Source organism: Lagenorhynchus albirostris, chromosome 8 (assembly GCF_949774975.1).
Source record: "Lagenorhynchus albirostris chromosome 8, mLagAlb1.1, whole genome shotgun sequence".
NCBI lineage: Eukaryota > Metazoa > Chordata > Mammalia > Artiodactyla > Delphinidae > Lagenorhynchus > Lagenorhynchus albirostris.
In genome coordinates, this window is record NC_083102.1 from 8,587,791 (window position 1) to 8,608,058 (window position 20,268).

Genomic DNA, 20,268 nt, shown 5'->3' on the forward strand with positions numbered 1-20,268 from the left:
TACATTTAATTATATATACATATAATTATATAATACATATAATTCATACACATAATATAAAATATTGGTATATTTTCCTACGGTTCTCATTTAGTGCTGTACAGTATTCCCCAAATTATTCACAGACATTTTAAACACATACCCACCTATTTCTATATGTTAAGCTTTATTTCTTTCAATTTTTGTTATTGTAACGAATATTGCAAAGTACATCCTTAGACTTAAATCCTAAAGTTATTTCTTATTATTTCTTTATATAAAGAATTTTAAATATCTGAAGATACATTATCAAGTTGTTTTCTTGAAATATTTTCAGGAACAGTACAAAGAATCCTTTTTGTCACATAACTCACCAACACAGATACTATCATTTTTTAAATTTATTTACTTGAAAAAATTGGAATCTTGTTACTTTATTGTACATTTCTTTTATAGATAGTTTGAGCATTTGGTGTTTATAGATTATTTATAATGTTTCTTCTACAAGTTTTCCTTATATTTTTTGGCAACATTTTCCTCCTAAAGTCTTGGTATTATTACAGAGTGGAATGAATTTTTATTCATGAATGACATTAAAATTCTATATTTGACATTTGCATTTTCCCAGGTTTTGGCAGGCATTTTCATTTTATGATTTTTTAATATAAAAATTAAAATATTTCTGTGTAATTATATAATCAGCATTTTTGGATAATTTTCTTTTTTGTTCTAGAAATTATTATTTCTCTCAGAGATTTTGAATGTGAAAAGTTTTATAATAAAAGATAAATCTTTGTAGACACTATAGCAAGTATTATCATCCAAAAAAACTAACTGAAGTTTTAATTTTTAGTATAATTTTGATTTTCATAGTAATAAAAGTTAATATAAGGGACACAAGCCATATTTAAGAATGTTGGAACAACCATATTGATAAGGAAAGTAAATAGGCAGGATCTCTTTTTGTGTTCTAATTTTTAGTTTTATAGCTTTCCATTGGGATGCATTTAACATGTGAATTTTAAAAGATTATAAAAGAATTCTATAAAGATTATAAAGTCTTTTATATCTTTATAGACTATAAAATCTTTATAGAATTCTAAAGTCACTGCAGCATAAAAAATACAGAATATATGATGCCCTTCAAACAACTCTTGCATAAATCCCGAAATTTTTAGGCAAGCAAGAGAAGGATAAATGTACTGTTGATTTGCATGAATTGTAACTTTGAATGTCAGTATCTGTGTTGTGGATCTTCCCTTTAGCTTTAAGTAAACCTGAGCTACATTATCAACAACCAAACATGTGTTAGGATTGTCCACCTAAAAACAACAACAAAAGCCCAAAACAAAACAATAACTCCTTCTTTGAGTTTCATCTCATTCTCCAGTAAACAAATCATTTCTGATTCCTTCATTTCTAGTTGATAATATTTAAAATATTCATTCCCACACCTTTCATCTTTTCTCAACTGATGACAATAAAACTACTGTCCTTTTTATTCCACTGAGAATAAATCAACAGTAACCACAATGTTGCCAAACAGTGACCTCAGTTTTCTGTCTTCTTAAGTGACATTTTAGGCGAATTTGACACAGTAGACCATAGTAGACCGCCTCTTGTCCTTCCCTGGTCTCTGTGATGCCACATACTAGTATTTCCTCCTATCCACTGTCCACTTCTCCTCAGTCTCCATGTAGTATCTTCTCCTATTAATCTCATACATGCAACTCCCTAGTTGAAATCTCAACTTTGATGCCTAATAGGCAACTAAAATGCACCATATCCAAACAGATCTCTAGACTTCCTCTGTTGGAAAAAACTAATACTTCTCTATTAGAAGAAACTCTGTGGAGAAAATAAAGCTTTCTGTATTTCTGAAAATGGTGCTAATGTCCATTTGGAACTCAAGCCATACCCTAGGAATTATCCCTTATACATTATCTTTCTTTCTTACTCCATATCCAAAACATTACAAATGATACTGAATTTACCACCAGAATCATCTCCCAAGTGGATCAATTTCTCTACCTCTCCACTGATAGCCACCTTCTGCAAGCAGTGCTCTCACTGTACCAAGCAGTGTTGTCTCTCACTGTCTCTCACTGTACCAGACTCTCATGTTGATGCAAGTGTTTTCTCTTACAGAAGTCTCAGTACTTTAAAAAAAATAAGATCATGATGCTGTAGTTTAAAGCCTACTAATAGCTTCCCATTCTTAAAATAATATCTAAACCTTTTACCATGCCCTAAAGGACACTACAGTATTCCAACAATCCTCAATGTTTGGATTTCATCTTTTATCCTATTTACTCATTACAAATACCCACACCAGCCTTTTCCTGTTCCTTGAGCATGTCAGGTCTTAGTCTTTCGTGATTCCCTCCTCTCAATTAACCTTCTCTCAGATATTTTTAGGGCTTGTTTTTGTCATCACTGAAATCTCAGCATGAATATCTTCTCAGGGAGGACCTTCTTCACTACATATTCTAATGTTGACCCATCTTGCCTATGCAATATCCTTTATATATTAACCTATTTAATTGATTTCACACTCCTCATCATTATTTGAAGTCATTTCTTTGGATTTAGTTGTTTTATAAAAATAGTAATAGATAATATAGTGTCTGATGCCCCCACTGTGTCATAAACTTCATGAACTCAAAGAACTCCATTTTCTTCACCCCTGTATCCTAGATGCTCGTATAGTACCTGCAGAGTACAGGTGTTTAATACATATTTTTGAATGAATACGTATATCAATATATATCAACCACTATGAATTAAAACTGGATTGACAATATAATGTGAACTCCTTTTGCAATTTACATTTTAAGGATTAAAGACCATTAGCATTTAACTAACGGGAAGACTAATAAATGAAAAGAATGGTGCCAAAAGTCAGGACATACCTAGGTTTAAACTGAAGACCAGCTTGGCTTTTTTCAGTTCCAAAGTAATATAATCCCCTTGCTGTCCTTCCCCGTGCAAGATTACCCCTTCACTTTCGGAGGTTTTAAATTTCAAAGCAATGACATCTTTCAGTGTTTTCATCTTCTTGTTTCTGAATCTATATGGTAACACAACATGACCATCAAAGTTGATAACATCAGCCCCTAAAAGAAGAAATAAATAATATGTTAGTTTAATTATTGTATGTTGTCATCCAGTGTGAAGTATATCTTCTTTCAGTGAGTGTCCACACAGAATAAATGAGAAAAAGGTGTTTTTTTCTTGAAAACTCTTTAGCCCTGGGTTCTTGTTCTATTTCTTATTTTGGTTGATTGTGTGTCCTGAAGTGGATTTTATGGGAAGTACTTATAAAGAATGATCACAGAAACCTTTATCAATATAAACTGTAATACTAATAACATAAATTCCATCAATGACTTTACACGTGTCAAATTTTTAACTTAGAAGTTTGGAGTTTACTTGAAAAAAGTAAAAATTTTAATCCCTGAGATATTATGAGATTTTATTATTTTCCTTCTTAAATGAGGCTGAGTGTTTATGATTTCAAATATATATCAACATTTTGCTCACAAATTTTATTTTCCATGACATAACAATGAAGGATCTTGGAATGCAGGGTTTAGGGTATACTCATTTTTCCAATGGTTTTTATATTCTACTACAGTTTCACTTAACTTTATGGTAGTGCCTAGATACAGTGAAGTGAACTTTAAGAAGCTTTTACCATTTGCTTCTAGGGCTCGTGTCTGTCTCAAATTCCTTGTTAGCCCCTTGCCTTTGGAATGGAGAATTGGGTTGCCCATGTTTTCGACTACACTAAACAAAGACATCCTCACCCATATATAATCAGAAGAACAAGTATCTGGTCTATACTGTGATAAGAGTAGTTCTAATTTTATTTTAGGGAATTTCATTGAAAACATGAAATATAAACTTTTTTAGAAATGTGAACAATTTTTTCACCACGCTCAGAAACAAGGGATGGTGGGCAATAGTTTAATAATTGCTACTTATTCACACCAGAAATAGAAAATGAGATGATTTTATTTATTACACACTGTTGGTTAGTGGGTTGCCAACCCACGGAATGGTCAACGATGAACTGTAATCATTCAGATCAAATTTTAAGTACAAATAGAGCTTAGTTACCATAATTAGACCTTTATCATTGAAAATACTTTTAGCTCTTAATATTAAATTGTAGAGAATCTAGACAAATTGGACAGTTCTAATTATCTTAGAATTATAAGCCAGGATGAAGCTGCCTCTCAGTTTGGGGTAAGGTCTTGCCAAAGAATCCACAGGGAGACACTGGAGAAAAATAATAGCAAGTTTAAAGCCTGTCAGAGAAATATCTTCTCATTACACGTCCTAGTTCTCTGGCACTGGTTTACTTCAGTCAGCATGGGGAATACTTTGGATCCCGGTAACAGTAACGATAGCACGCTACATCATGGCAGCCTAGGCGGAGGAGCAGAGCTACCACAGGTATATTCACCCTTCTGTGCAGTACCGACAGCATATTCACTCTTTCTGTGCAGTGCTTGCCAGTATAAGTTTTGCTTTTAACTAATTCTATAAAGTGAATTGATATGAATACAGTTATTTCAAATATTGCTTAGAATATCTCTAACTTTTCCCTTCAAATCATCAATAGATTTTGAATATTTAAAAATATCCTACCACCGCAAACATTTATGTTTTTAAATAATAGTTCAGAGAATTGTTACATTCTAAAAAGTTCACAAAGAAAAATATAACTTGGAATTTTGTTTTAATTCTTAGAGTCAATAATTTACTATAAGACTGTATAATCATAAACATTTTCTTAATCAACAGAATTCTGTTCTGAGAGTGTGAATCCCAGAGGTTTATTTACTATGGAGGAAAAAAAGCAGCCATTAAATTTTGGCTTCTGCTAACACTGCCAAGCCAATTAGATTTTAGCTTAATCATCTATACTGTCACAACTGAATTCCAATTGCAATATCTTTATCATTTGTGATGAGAGATAAAACAGAGAAAACGTGGAATCTGATTATTGGATCCCAGATTGAATTTATAATCCAGCAGCTGGCTGAAATGACTTTTTGTCTTGAAAAGTGTATAAACAAAAAGTCAGAAGGAGGGAGTAAATTCTGAATTCCAGAAAGTAATTTTGCAGTCAATTTCATATCAACAACAGTCATTTTATATACCTTCAATATACATTAATTGACAAAAAATATTCCCCATTCATCTCTTAGGAAGTAAATGTTCCTGGAGCTTAGACAGAGGAAAGAATTCACCCCTCTCCCGTTTCCTCCTAACTCAAAATCAGGTCCAGGTACAGAATAGTGACTTATGCAAATGTTGATGCCTTTCTTCCTTACTTTTAGGGCGATGAAATAAGTGACAAGAAGGATGGTCATCATTTAGACAGTCCTAGGATGTTAAAAAAAAAAAACACAAGGAATGTTTTTCATGAGGACCAAACCTCATTTTACAAATAGTTAAGTGGTCAGTGGTCGGTTGAGAAACTAATAAAAATGCTCTGCAGGTCAGATCACTCACATCACAAAATCCAAACTGTTCTTCTAGGAATGGGTTAAATGCTTGCACAATATTAGCATATGGATGTGAACTCAGAGTTGGCTTTGAAATTACAAAATTCCTAGAAATAATCTATCATATATAATTTATACATAAGCACGCACCATACACTTTTAAGAGAGTCTGGGATATTGTAAAATCCATCAGAGTTTAGTTCCATTTCCTACAAAATACATTACAATTTCATTTGACATCTAATAGTATGTTGTGCTTATTTTGGGACAAGCCATATTTTTTCCCCTATTACCCTGATTGCTTTTCACTCCCTAGAACAAAGTTTTCTATGCAGTGATTAAATATGTGTGGTTGAACTGTTTAAGCAATCTGAACAGCAATATGGCTAGTCAAAAAGTGAATGCGAAATCACAGTGCTTCCATGATTTTGTTTCTAACAATAACTCAGAGAGCTGGTAACGTGCCCAATTCATCAAATCGTCACAGCAGAGAAGGCTTTTATTTTAAAACATTTCATTGTTACTTAGTCTTTACTGTCTGAATTTGGAGATACTCAGATGAGATAGTTTGGAAAATTGTTTATCATCTAAAGATTTTATTATTTTAAAAAAGTACCTTTGCTGATTTTATTTTATTATTTTTATTTTTATTTATTTATTTATTTATTTAAATTTTATATTATAAATAAATTTTATTTATTTATTTTATTTATATTTATTTATTTATTATTTATTATTTTATTATTTAAATATTTATTTAAATATTTATTTATATATTATATATATTTATTTATTTATATATAAATAAATAAAATAAATTTTATTTATTTATTTATTTATATTATTTTATTATTTTTATTTATTTATTTATTTTATTTATTTTTTATTATTTTATTATTTTAAAAAAGTACCTTTGCTGATTTTTACTACAAATGTAATATATGTTTAAAAAGAAATGAACAATACAGAAATATAGAATGTAGAATGTGAATCCCCAAGACAAGAGATCACCAGTCTTAATGGGTAACCAGTGTTGATGGTGTGTCATTCTAGATTTTATGCATCTCTCTATCTAATGTATGGAATAATGCAAGAAACTATACATTATTACATATACGTGTGTGTGTGTAAACAGAGAGAGAGAGGAAGGGAAAGAGAAAGGAGAATGTCATTTCATTTAATTGTGGTTCAAAATGTATAATAATAGCTTGAGCTTTGGGCAATCTATTTATAATGTGGGGAAATTGTAGGTTTTAGCAAATTAGTATGTTTTATTGACTTTCGTGCAGCAAGGCACTTACATAAAGTAAGAATGTATATAATTAGAAATGTAATTTATGCTATTTATTTGAAAAAATTAAAAATGTATTTGAATATAGCACCACAACGTAAACAACTTTTGCTTTCTTGTTTTCTCATAAATGTTTCATTTTCATATAGAAAATTGAGACTAATAGGAAGATTTAAAGAAGAAAATTAAAAGGACATAATTCTATTTTCATGAAATAACCACTGATAACTTACATTTCTGATTATTTTAATTTGTATATATGTAATGTATGTACATAGATACACAGAAGGATCATACTCTATATAGTTTTGTTACTAAACACTATAGTTTTTTTTTCAATCTCATATATTGTTTTTCCCAAAACAGGATTTTAATTAGCTAAAAATATACCATCATTTGGATGTCCAGTTTCTTCAGTAAGAATCTATTTTGCAGTTTTCTTTTTAATTAACTTTTTATTTTGGAATAATTTTTGACTTAGTGAAAAGTTGCAAAGGTAGTACAGTGAGTTCCCACACACCCTCCACCCAGTTTCTTCTAATGTTAACATTTTACATAACTGGTACATTTGTCTAATCTAAGACATAACTTAGGTAAAACACTGTTCACTGAAATACAGAGTATGTTTGGATTTTACCAGTTTTCACAAATGATTTTGTTTGTTTGCTTTTCCTATTCCAGGATCCAGTCCAGGATCTCACGTTGCATTTCGTCATCATGTTTCCTTAGTTTCCTTCAACTCCTCGAATCTGTGATGTTTTCTCAGTCTGTCTTTCATAACTTTGACACTTTAGAAGAGTACCGGTCAGGTATTTTGTAGAATCCTTTTCATCCTGGCTTGGTCTGAAGTTTTCTTATGACTAGACTGGTGGAGTTTGGGGAAAAAACCACTGAGTTGGGGTGTCCTCAGCACTTCCTATCGGGGAGGCACGATTTCAACATGACTTTCCACTTGTGATAGTGGTCAAGGTGATGTCTGCCGCGTTTCTTCACTGTAAGGTTACTATTTTTCCTTTTCCGTACTTTATTCTGTGGAAGTGAGTCACCAAGTCCAGCCCATGTTTAAGGTAAGGGGAATTAAGTTCTACCTCCTGGAGGGGGAGTATCTACATATACTATTTAGAATTCTTCTGTAAAGAAGATTTCTTCTATTTATTCATTCATTCAATCATTTATTTATATAATTATGGGATTGTGCATGTTTATTTATTCGTTGAGTTTAATACTTATCATTATTCAAATTTTTCCAGCTTTAGCCATTGGGAGCTCTTTCAGGTTGGCTCCTGTGTCTCTTTGGTAGGTTATGGCCCCTGCTGCTTCCTCTTCCCCCTCCCTTTTCCCCCTCCCCTCCCCCCTCCCCTCCTCTCCTCCCCCTTCCTCTCCTCCCCTCCCCCTTCCCCCTCCTCCCTCCCCCTTCCCTTTCCTCTTTTCCCCCTCCTCCCTCCCCCTTCCCTTTCCTCTTTTCCCCCTCCTCCCCTCCCCCTTCCCCCTCTTTTCCCCCTCCTCCCATCCCCCTTCCCCTCCTCCCCTCCCCCTTCCCCCTCTTTTCCCCCTCCTCCCATCCCCTTCCCCTCCTCCCCTCTCCCTTCCCCTCCTCCCCTCTCCCTTCCCCCTCCCTCTTTTCCCCCTCTTGCCCTCCCCTTCCCCTTCCTCCCCCTCCCCCTCTCCCCTTCCCCTCCCCCTTCCCCCTCCCTCTTTTCCCCCTCTTGCCCTCCCCTTCCCCTTCCTCCCCCTCCCCCTCTCCCCTTCCCCTCCCCCTTCCCCCTCCTTCCCTCCCCTTCCCCCTCCCTCTTTTCCCCCTCCTCCCATCCCCCTTCCCTTCCCCCTTCCCCCTCCCTCTTTTCCCCCTTCTCCCCTCCCCTTTTCCCCTCCTCCCCTCCCCCTTCCCCTACCTCTTTTCCCCTTCTCCCCTCCCCCTTTTCCCCTCCTCCCCTCTCCCTTCCCCTCCTACCCCCTTCCCCCTCCTTCCATCCTCCTTCCCCCTCTTCCCCTCCCCCTTCCCCCTTCTCAAGCCTCCCTCTCCTCTTCCTAGACCTCCTCATCCTCTTCCTTTTTCCTCTTTCTCTTCTCTCTTTCTGTCACTATATGATGCCCTAAGCTTATCTTGCACTTTTCCTGCCCCAGACCTAGAATCAGCCATTTTCCCAAGGAACCCCCATTTCTTTTATTGTACAATGGCCCTGAGAAGCTTGCAGGTTTTTTATTTTTTCACTTTGCACACAATAAATTTTCTACAAATATAGTTATCATCTATATGATCTATTCTTCCACAAAATAAGTAAATTATTCAGAAAAAAAGGACAAAAACTTATAAAATGTTTCTTAGTTATCTATTTCATAAGGATTTGCAAGGATTTTGAAGCTCTTTTCATGTTAATCAAATGTTTTTGCATAAACAGTGACTTTTAAAAGCAATAATGATAATTGCTAATATGTGTTTAAGTGATTACTGATTACTCCTTAAATAAATTTGATTATTAATATTTAAGTGGTAATGCATAAGCCCTAATATTTTTAAATAATTTTGTTTTATTTTCATTAAATTAATATGTACTCACTGTAAAAAATTTATGTCATGTTAAGAAAGCAAAAACATAATCAATTTAAATTAGTTACAATCACACCACATATATATCAAAATACTTTTTGTACGTCTGTCTAAGGAATTTGTGGTTTTCTACAAATACCAACATTTTCTACAAATCCAAACATTTCTATTGATATAATGAGCATTCTTGTAGTGAGATTCTTGAGCACTGGAACAATTATTTTCTGACTTTAAATTTCTAAAGTGTTTAATTAAAGCATTTGAATTGCTTAAAGATATCAGTAGAGATGTATGTTAACGAGGTAGTATGAAATCTAACATTATGTAATTTATATAAATACCCAAGTTACTTTCAAGAGTGAAATATATCTCTGAAACTAAAGTTGAAAAATACTACAAGGTGCCATTTGCTTAGTTTTGCAAATTTTTACATAGATGCACATCTATGTATTGTTTCTCTTTTTTTTTAATGTCAGATGTCAATATTCTAGATATGTCTATCTAGACCTTTCTTTACAAAATAGCACGTCTGCCATCTTCATCTCTAGCTACTTACTCACTGGTCTTCTTCTTCATAGCATTTATCTCTACCTACTACCTGATATATTGATGGGCTCATGAATTTACAGCATGCCTCCACCTCCAAGAATGTATATGCACCAGAGACTTTATTTTGCTCCACCCCTGAAGCTCAGTACTACAACAGCGGGTAAGTCAATATTCGTTAAGTATTTGTTGAATGATTGCTTGTTGTCATGCACACTCAAGGCACTGGATTAAAGTAGAATAAACTTCTTTAAACTTTTTCTTTAAAAATCTGAATCACTAGATTGGAAGAAATTTCAAGAATCACTCTGATCCACCCTTGGTGCCACAACTACTAATATAACCAAAGTTTCAATTGTTAGAGAAAAAGAATGGTAATTTTGTGTTACTTTTTTTGTGGTGGGGGGAAAAATTCATGCTGTTATTATTAATTGACTCAGTGTTATTTAATTGACAGACATTAACTCTAGGGGAACTGAGTCCATTTCATCTCCTCTGCAGACTATTTCTGATTAATCACCTTCTTCTAACCCACTGCCCTTTCCTTTCAATATATCTGTGGTTTAAATGTAAATAGGCAGTTTAAATAGATTCTAAAATGTCAATAACAGCTAATTTAGAATAGTAGCAGCAAAAGAGCCTTCTTCAAATCCTTTAAAATATAATGTAGAGACAGACTTTAAAAAATCACTTTTACTTTGGGAAAAATAAAACAAAATACAAACCATAAAGGCTCTTTCATAAAGGCCATCATCTCACATTTTGTGCAATATTTCTCCTTAAAATGTGTTGCTTTGCCCTTAAGAGCTTGATAACTCATGGTAGGACAAGAACAAGCACATCAGAGAAGTCTGATTTCATTTATCCACAACACTGGGACTCCAGTACCCAGTTGCCTGAAAGACTGATCCACATGGACCTTCCACAGGCATATCTAACTCTACCTGCCCAACACATAAGTCTTTCTCTGGGTCTTACTGCTCCTGTTCTTATATCCATTATCCAGTCGCTTAAGACAGAGCTCTGGGCCTTTCCTTAGCTCCTCCCTTTCTCATGCACCTATGTTCCGTCAGTTCCAAGTCCAGTGAGATTTAGCATGTCCGTGTTTTTCAAACACATCGCTGACTTTTTATATGCACTGCCACCAGGCTCCCACCACCTCACATACTGTCTATTGCATTAACATTGTGAATGAGCAACTCCCACCCTCCGGTCTTATTCCCCTTAAATTTATCCTCCACACTGAAGCTAGTAAGATCTTTCTGAAATAAACTCTTTTACTGAAAAACTCTCCAGTGTGGCCTGCAAGACCCTCACTGATAGAGCTCCTGCCTTCCTGACACCCTCACATTTTAGCACCAACTTTTTCCTTAAGTGCTGCTGACGGTAAAACCAACTAAATCCCTTGCTAATTTCACCTAGCGCCTTTCCTTGCGGTAAGCTCACTTCCTTCAATGAACAGCTATTTTAAAAAAATCTAGTTTAAGTTTAGGCATCCTCCAAGCTTCAGATAAAGCTCACCTACTAGAAAGGTTTCCTTGTGTAAAACAGCCCTCACCTATTGCTCCACAGCACCCTTGGATACTTTTATTGTATCCCTTCTCATCTTATATTAAAATTATCTCTTTATGGGTCTGATTTCCTCTGGAGCTTTAAACTTTCCTAAGGTACAGTAGACTCTGGTTTGTTCCACTTTGTATTTCTCACACAATAAACATCTCTTAAACTGATTTAAACATAATTGGTATTTGAGCTGTGTGCACCCCAATGTTCATTGCAACACTGTTTACAATAGCCAAGCCATGGAAACAACCTAAATGTCCATCGACAGATGGATGGATAAAGAAGATGTGGTACATATGTAGAGCGGAATACTACTCAGCCATAAAAAAGAATGAAATGATGCCACTTGTAGCAACATGGACCTAAAAATTATCATACTAAGTAAGCCAGAGAAAGACAAATATCATATGATATCCCTTATATGTAGAATCTAAAAAAATGATACAAATGAACTTATTTACAAAACAGAAAGAGACTCACAGACTTAGAAAACAAACTTATGGTTACCAAAGGGGAGAAACGGGGGAGGGATAAATTAGGAGGCTGGGATTAACATAGACACACTACTATATATAAAACATAGATAACCAACAAGGACCTACTGTATAGCACAGGAAACTATACTCAATGTCTTGTAATAACCTGTAAGGCAAAAGAATCTGAAAAGGAATATATATATTACTGAATCACTATGCTGTACACCTGAAACTAACATGATATTCTAAATCAACTATACTGCAATTAAAAAAATTAAAAAAAAAACATAATTGGTATTTGAGACAACATGGCAAAAGGGGCATTCTTCTGTTCTCATTTTCCTTCAAAACCATACCTGGTGCAAGCAGTTTTCTCTCCAAGAGTACAGACTTACACATGTTTTAATGACAGGCATTTATATAAATATTACAGGTCTTCCCTGGTGGCGCAGTCGTTAAGAATCTGCCTGCCAATGCAGGGGACACGGGTTTGAGCCCTGGTCCAGGAAGATCCCACATGCTGCGGAGCAACTAAGCCCACGCGCCACAACTACTGAGCGTGCGCTCTAGAGCCTGTAAGCCACAACTACTGAGTCCGTGTGCTGCAACTACTGAAGCCCGCACGTCTAGAGCCCATGCTCCACAACAATAGAAGTCACCACAACCAGAAGCCTGTGCACCACAAGGAAGCGTAGCCCCGGCTCGCGGCAACTAGAGAAAACCCACGTGCAGCAACGAAGACCCAACGTAGCCAAAAATAAATGAATAAAATAAATTTATAAAAAAAAATATTACAACTGTGTGTTTCTGATATGGATACTTTAAAACTTGAAATGCTTTCATTACACTCATACTGGAGTTATTTTTTAATAAGTCAGAAATGAAAACATTTAACTGTAGTATGAGTTGAAATACAAAATATATCTTTTCTTTTTAATTTAATGCATTTAAGGGAAATAGTCATTCATTCACACACACACAGATAGACACACACACAGACACACAAAGACACACACACACACACAGGACATCAGAAAATCAGAGTGCTCCACTTGTGAACAGGGTTATCGCTCTAATACATCTAATAATACAGAGATAATAAGCAATTTCTGAAAATTAGCGCTAAAAATTAGCATAAAATCTATTGTAGGAAATCCATGTGGAAGCTGTTTTTATTTATTTTTGTAAATCGAAAAGTCAAGCAAATTAGACTTGCCATCTCTGTGATAATATTACTGTTTACTGAAAATAGCTCTACAGCTTTTCACCATATACAATCTATTTCTCTGCTAAGGAGACTATCTAGAATTACAAGCCCTAAGTAAATATCTCACAGATGAGGAAAGGAACCAGACATCAAGAAATCCCCCAGAATGTCTTTTAATATAAATTATTCTTAACATTTGTTTCAGATTTTCTGTATCATTACTCAGTTAAACTTACTTCTACTTCTAGTTCCACTGAAAACATTATTGTCAGTGTTGGACCCAAATTTCAACACTGTATTGGCTAAGGGATGGCAGGTTGATTTAGGGACTTGTTTTGGGGCATTGTTTTCATGGTAATTTATACAATACTGAGGAAAAGATAAACTATCCAGATAAGTAAAAGGGGAATGGTGGAAAGGGTGTCAACATCCCAGCAATTTCTCCAAGCTACCACAGCTGGCTCCCACCTTCCCCTCGGTATTAACCACATCTTCCGTTTTCTGTACTTTGATGTGTTGACATGTGGGGCCTTGCTGACCCTGGGGGGACTGCCCCTCCCAGGGTGAGCCAATTCCTGCAAACACACTCTCCAAATACAAACCAACCAATCAACACTCCACAACCCAGCTACCTCCTCTCTCTGGTTGTCACACTCCAGGCCACTATCCACCTGCCCTAATCACCCCAGGCTCAGGTACCAAACAACAAGGGAAGCCCCTGTGCCCCACAGCCTCTGAGATAATTCAAACTAGCCAACCCTAAACCTGCTTACTCAGCCTCATCCATTCCTTCCTGTGGAAAACACAATAAAGGCTCTTTCCCGCCCTCCCCCTTCTCCTCTGGCCTCCCCATCCCCCCACGGCAGATATGCCCTCTCCTCTCGGGAACTGTTAGTAATAACCTACCTTTTCAATGGCAGCTGTTTCCTGATATGTTGGCCTTATTATACCTCAAATAATCTATATTCTGAAATATTTTCTACAGTAAATTCCCTTATTATATCTTAGAAATGAAAAAAATTTTAAATTTAGTCAAACAAGGAAAAAATCTTAAAATTACTGGCAAGACTTATTCCATAGATCTGAAAAAAAGTGAATCTAAGAAATCATTTTGAAATGTCTGATATCAACTAGCATTCATCAAAATATCTTCTACATCCATATCATTGCACCAAGAAAGTGGGGCAATGGAGCTAAAGAGGTGATTTTTAAGAAAGAACTAATAGATGAACTCCTCTGTTAAAAGAGAATTAAGATTAAGAAAAATCCAGACAGATAGGGGAAGAGCATATGCGGTTGCCTTAAAGAGCTCAGTAGTCGGCCTGACTTTAATACATAAGTGTTGTGAATCCTGGCAGGGTTAGAACTGGAAGATGAAGGATCTACTGCTTCATATGGAAGATCTTGGTCTAAGTGTGAAAAGATGATGCCCTGAGGGGAAGGCACAGGACCAGATCTACATCTTGGGAAGATAACGCCTGTGTCGATGTGGCAGAACACGTGCAGAGGCAGAAAGAGCAAAGACATCCCTCAAAGCAGATAACCATCTGATCGTGTTGATAAAGGTTATACAAAGCCAGAATGCAGAAGATAACTATGTCATTAAAGAACGCAAAGCTGGGGCTTCCCTGGTGGCACAGTGGTTGAGAATCTGCCTGCCAATGCAGGGGACACGGGTTCAGGCCCTGGTCTGGGAAGATCCCACATGCTGCGGAGCAACTAGGCCCGTGAGCCACAACTACTGAGCCTGCGCGTCTGGAGCCTGTGCTCCGCAACAAGAGAGGCCGCGATAGTGAGAGGCCCGCGCACCGCGATGAAGAGTGGTCCCCACTTGCCACAACTAGAGAAAGCCCTCGCACAGAAACGAAGACCCAACACAGCCATAAATAAATAAATAAATAAAATTTAAAAAAAAACCCACAAAGCTTTCTGATGATGCATGGTTGCTACCTAGGATTTCAAAGCAGTTAAGGCTTCTACAGTGATTGAAGAATTTCAGATGAATACTTACTATCATGGTTTTCTCCAAAGATATGACAAATCCAATATCATAAAAGCATTAGGAATTTTAGTGGAATTGAAACTACCTTAAAAACAAAACCAAAATGTCAAAAATTCTTCTTTGAAATATGTTAAATATTTGGATTCACTTATTTGTACCACCTTACTTTTTAGATGGAATCTCAGAGGTCTGCCATCTTTAGCTATCACATTTTAATGTGATATCTCATTCAATTCCATGTCTTAAAAAATTCACATTAATCTAAAAATGTAAAATCAGTGTTTTTCCAAACAGCAGATACTTCCCCGACAACTCCTACAAAGTTTCCTGGACAAGTAGCAATATGTAATAGTAAAAATTGTCATTTTTATTTATCTTACTCTCTGTACTTTCCTGAAAGCCAAATGAATTGGTGCAAATGATTTGCACTTACTTGCAAGAAAGTGGGACATATAGAATGTCTTGAGTTCATGCACAGGATGTAGTACATTACAGCTTCATTTGATTTTTGGTTTGATTTCACATACCTTTGGGTGAATCTTTTATCTCAACCATAAAACAGGATTAATAAAGCTCAGAATGTACACATGTTGTGACATAATGTGTTCTTTCTGCTCCTCTATAGCAGCGGGGTCCTGTCTGATAAAATACTAAATGGTACTCTGAGACCCCGCCATCAACACACCTCAGTGACTCAGGCATTGGAGGGAATCTGATTCACTGGGAACATGGGTGCCGCCCATTACTTCGTGACACCCGCACGCCCACTGAGGCCCTGGTGAGCAGGCTGAATTAATTCATTTCCGTAAATGAGCAAAGTTCCCAGCACTTGTGCAGAGAATCAGCCCTGACAGGGGCTAAAATAATTGGAAGCTCCTGAAATTAGGAAGTTCACTGGTCAGAGGGAACAAGCAGTTCATACAAATCAGTGATGCTAGCTTGTAAAACCACGGAGCTCCACTGATCTGTGTACGATTTTCTGACTTTTGATAGAGATACGGGTAACAGAGACAATATTCTCCTTGATTCAAACTCAACAGGGAAAAGATGCTAAATTAATGTCTAAGAAGCTTGGTCTGGCTAGTGGAAAAACAATAGGGAGTATTTGGGATGTATTACGGGCATAAGGGAGGTAGTCCCTCTTCACCTGTAGCAAACTGAAGCTATGCAGCAATTCTGCTGTTATTCAAGCATTCAATTTTCTAGAAAACTCAGAAATCCAACATTTTAATGAAATCTCCTCTGCTTTAGCAGACGCTGCGACTAGTACTCTACAGATATTTTTTTTGGCCACACATCACTTTAAACTTGAATACTGTCAAAATATAAGACTAAGTAGATCATAATAAGACTGAACAATTAATCTTCCACGATACCATAATTTACCTGGGAATTACTGCAGTATGTATCAGCAAGAAATTTTATTTCTTAAAAAGCAAATTCCTTAGAAAATAAGTCAGTGCTAAACAGAGAGTGAATGGTTAAAAAAAACCCCTAATTTTAATGGTATAATAGGATACAAAAATATACCACTCTACGCTACCATAAAACTACAGGCAAATATTACACTAAACATTGGATGGAAGGAAGGAAGGAAGGAAGGAAGGAAGGAAGGAAGGAAATGAGGAAAGGAGGGAGAAAACAAAATAAATCTGAGCTTCATTCACTGAGATTTTGGACTTAAGACTCTATCTTAAAAGGAGATATATATATATATATATATATATATAAATATTTAAAAGTATTACTGGGACTTCTCTGGTGGTCTAGTGGTAAAGAATCCACCTTGCAATGCAGGGGACTCAGGTCTGATCCCTCGTCAGGGAACTAAGATCCCACATGTGGCAGGGCAACTAAACCCACATGCCACAACTACTGAGCTCGCTCACCTCAACTAGAGCCTGTCTGCCGCAAACTGCAGAGGCTATGCGCCCCGCAGCCTGCACACCACAACTAGATAGAAGCCCACGAACCTCAACAAAGATGCCACGGGCCGCAATTAAGACCCGACATAGTCTTAAATAAATTAAAAAATCTACAAACAATAAATGCTGGAGAGGGTGTGGAGAAAAGGGAACCCTCTTGCACTCTTGGTGGGAATGTAAATTGATACAGCCACTATGGAGAACAGTATGGAGGTTCCTTAAAAAACTAAAAATAGAACTACCATACGACCCAGCAATCCCACTACTGGCATATACCCTGAGAAAACCATAATTCAACAAGAGTCATATACCACAGTGTTCATTGCAGCACTATTTACAATAGCCAGGACATGCAACCTAAGTGTCCATCGACAGAGGAATGGATAAAGAAGGTATGGCACATATATACAATGGAATATTACTCAGCTATAAAAAGAAATGAAATTGAGTTATTTGTAGTGAGGTGGATGGACCTAGAGTCTGTCATACAGAGTGAAGTATGTCAGAAAGAGACAAACAAATACCTTATGCTAACACATATATATGGAATTAAAAAAAAAAAAGGTTCTGAAGAACCTAGGGACAGGACAGGAATAAAGACACAGATGTAGAGAATGGACTTGAGGACACGGAGGGGGAAGGGGAAGCTGGGATGAAGTGAGAGAGTGGCATGGACATATATGCACTACCAAATGTAAAATAGATAGCTAGTGGGAAGCAGCCGCATAGCACAGGGAGATCAGCTCGGTGCTTTGTGACCACCTAGAGGGGTGGGATAGGGAGGGTGGGAGGGAGACGCAGAGGGAGGGGATATATGTATACATATAGCTGATTCACTTTGTTATAAAGCAGAAACTAACACACCATTGTAAAGCAATTATACCCCAATAAAGATGTTTAAAAAATTAGATAAATAAATAAATACTAAATATAGCTTTAAAAAATATAAAAGTATTACCAATTAACAGCTACAGCCAATCCTTCATTACTGGCAGATTCTGTATGTGCAAATTAGCCTACTCACTAAAATTTATTTGTACCCCCAAATCCAATACTTGTGGTGCTTTCAAAGTCATTCACGGATATGTGCAGAGAGGCAAAACATTTGAGTCATTGGATGCTCATGTGCTCAGCTAAGGTTGACAAGGCAATGCTCTGCCTTCTTGTTTCAGCTCTCATACTGTATAAATGTGTCCTTTTCATTTCCTGCCACATTTTTTGCATTTCTGTGCTTTTTTGTGGAAGATTTTGCTGTTTAAATACCTCTCACCCAAGAGTAGTGCAAAAGTGCTTTCTTGTGTTACCAAGCACAAGAAAGCTGTGACGTGCTTTTTGGAGAAAATACATACATGTGTTGGATAAGCTTTGTCAGTGCTGTCAACTGTGAGCTCCATGTTAATGAATCCACAATACATACTAAATAAGGTGGTGTTAAACAGAAACACAAAAAAAGCACGGTTATATATCCATTGACGAAAATGTTGTGACCAGAACCTCCCAGGAACCCAATCCTGTATTCCCCCGAGATCAACAGTTCAGTATTTAAGTCAGGGTTCACGGCAACTTTATAGAATGTAACTGCTGTGAATAGTGAGAACTAACTGTATTTACACTGCATTCATTTCTTTAAACAGGAAAATAAAGGATTATTTCAAACTACCACATATATGAAAGTGAAAATATAATCAAGAAATATTTAAATTATCCTATGGAAAATGATCAAGGAACTGCAGCTCTCCTCATAGGTAAGAGGGATACTACATGGTATCATTCCACAAACGGACTTCTTTGTTTTCTTCTCACTGCTTGGACGTGCATTTATTTCAGTACATGCGACTTCCTTGCAGTTTACAAACCTGTGCTTTGCTTCTAGGTCTACATTAAGAGAATTAGGGTTCTTTTCTAAACCCTAATTTACTTGAGTATAATTATATTGTATAATTTATATAATGATTAATATCATATACTGTTGTATAATTTGTATAATTTATACTCTGAATTTGTTTTCCTGACATAAATCAAGGGTTTCCCTGGCATTTTCTCTTGAATAAAAGTTGAGCTATTGGAAAATTAGAAACGTATTGGTAAAGCTGTAGAATTTTATAGCCTCAAAGAGGGGGATAATTTTTGAATTCAGAAAATAAAAGGGCAACTGTTACAAATTCACATGAATCTTAGGAAAGATTTTTTTGTTATTTTGGTTTGGTTTGCTTTGGTTTCGGTTTTGAAGGGCTAAAAGAAAGGAATCGAATTTGGAAATAGGACATATTATGATACAGTGCCTACACATCCTATTTTCAACTTTCTGCATTTGACATTTTTTACCGTTTAGGTCAATCCTAACAATTTATGCACTTTCCAAGGCATGACAGATATAAGGCTGTTACAAGTGCTATTTATAGTAGGACGTTTAAGTCCTTAAAATGTCAATGGCTGAGTTTCTCTTAATGTAGACCTAGAAGCAAAGCACAGGTTTTCATTCCAGGGGGATAAAGGGTGTGCTGTGACAGGAAATTTACTGGGAAATTAGAGTGATGCCAGCTTTCTCATGGCCCAAGAGGTATGGCGTGGAAGCAATACCATTATAACCATCCCACCAGGCTTCAGGTGACCACTGGACCGGAACCCAGAGACCTCAGACCGAACCCTGGCCTATTTGCTCTTGGGGACATCAGTTTACTCTCTGGGCCTATAAAATGAAGGCAGGAAACAGGTAATCTCTTAGATTCCCTTTAGCTCCAAAATTAAGCATCTCTTATTCTGGGTGACTTGGTCAAGCTTACATTCATTTTTAATTTTGGATTTTAAATCAGATTCTAGAATGGCATAATTCTGACCTTTAGAGCATATTCACATTTCCTGATTACTTTAGCACTTTATCAATTGGGCATTCTCAAAGAGAATTGTAAAACATAAAATCCACAGACATTGAAACATTTTAGAGACAACTACTATGGACTGCTAAATTTTACTTACATTACAAAGTGTCAAAATTTGCAAATTAGAGTAAAACTGTGACATTCTAACTACTATATATAATTATTTATATTATTAATTTAAAAATGATAAACATTTATTGTATGGAGGTTTCTAGAAGTGGAATCTAACAAAATGATTTGAGATGATAGAGTAATAGCTAACTTATATCCTTAGTGCCTTGATAATGTTCAAACAGAAACATAATTAGTAAGACTGAATTATTTTAATGCTAG

The 20,268-nt window shown here is 36.1% G+C and overlaps 1 protein-coding gene across 1 annotated transcript in view; it reads right to left on the bottom strand.

Moving 5' to 3' along the window:
- The window catches only part of CNTNAP2 (contactin associated protein 2), a 1,428,051-nt gene that overhangs the window by 1,136,661 nt on the left and 271,122 nt on the right, over positions 1-20,268 (bottom strand). The window contains exon 5 of the mRNA XM_060157549.1: positions 2,892-3,095. Coding sequence (XP_060013532.1) covers positions 2,892-3,095 — 204 coding nt within the window. The remainder of the gene's footprint in view (positions 1-2,891; positions 3,096-20,268) is intronic.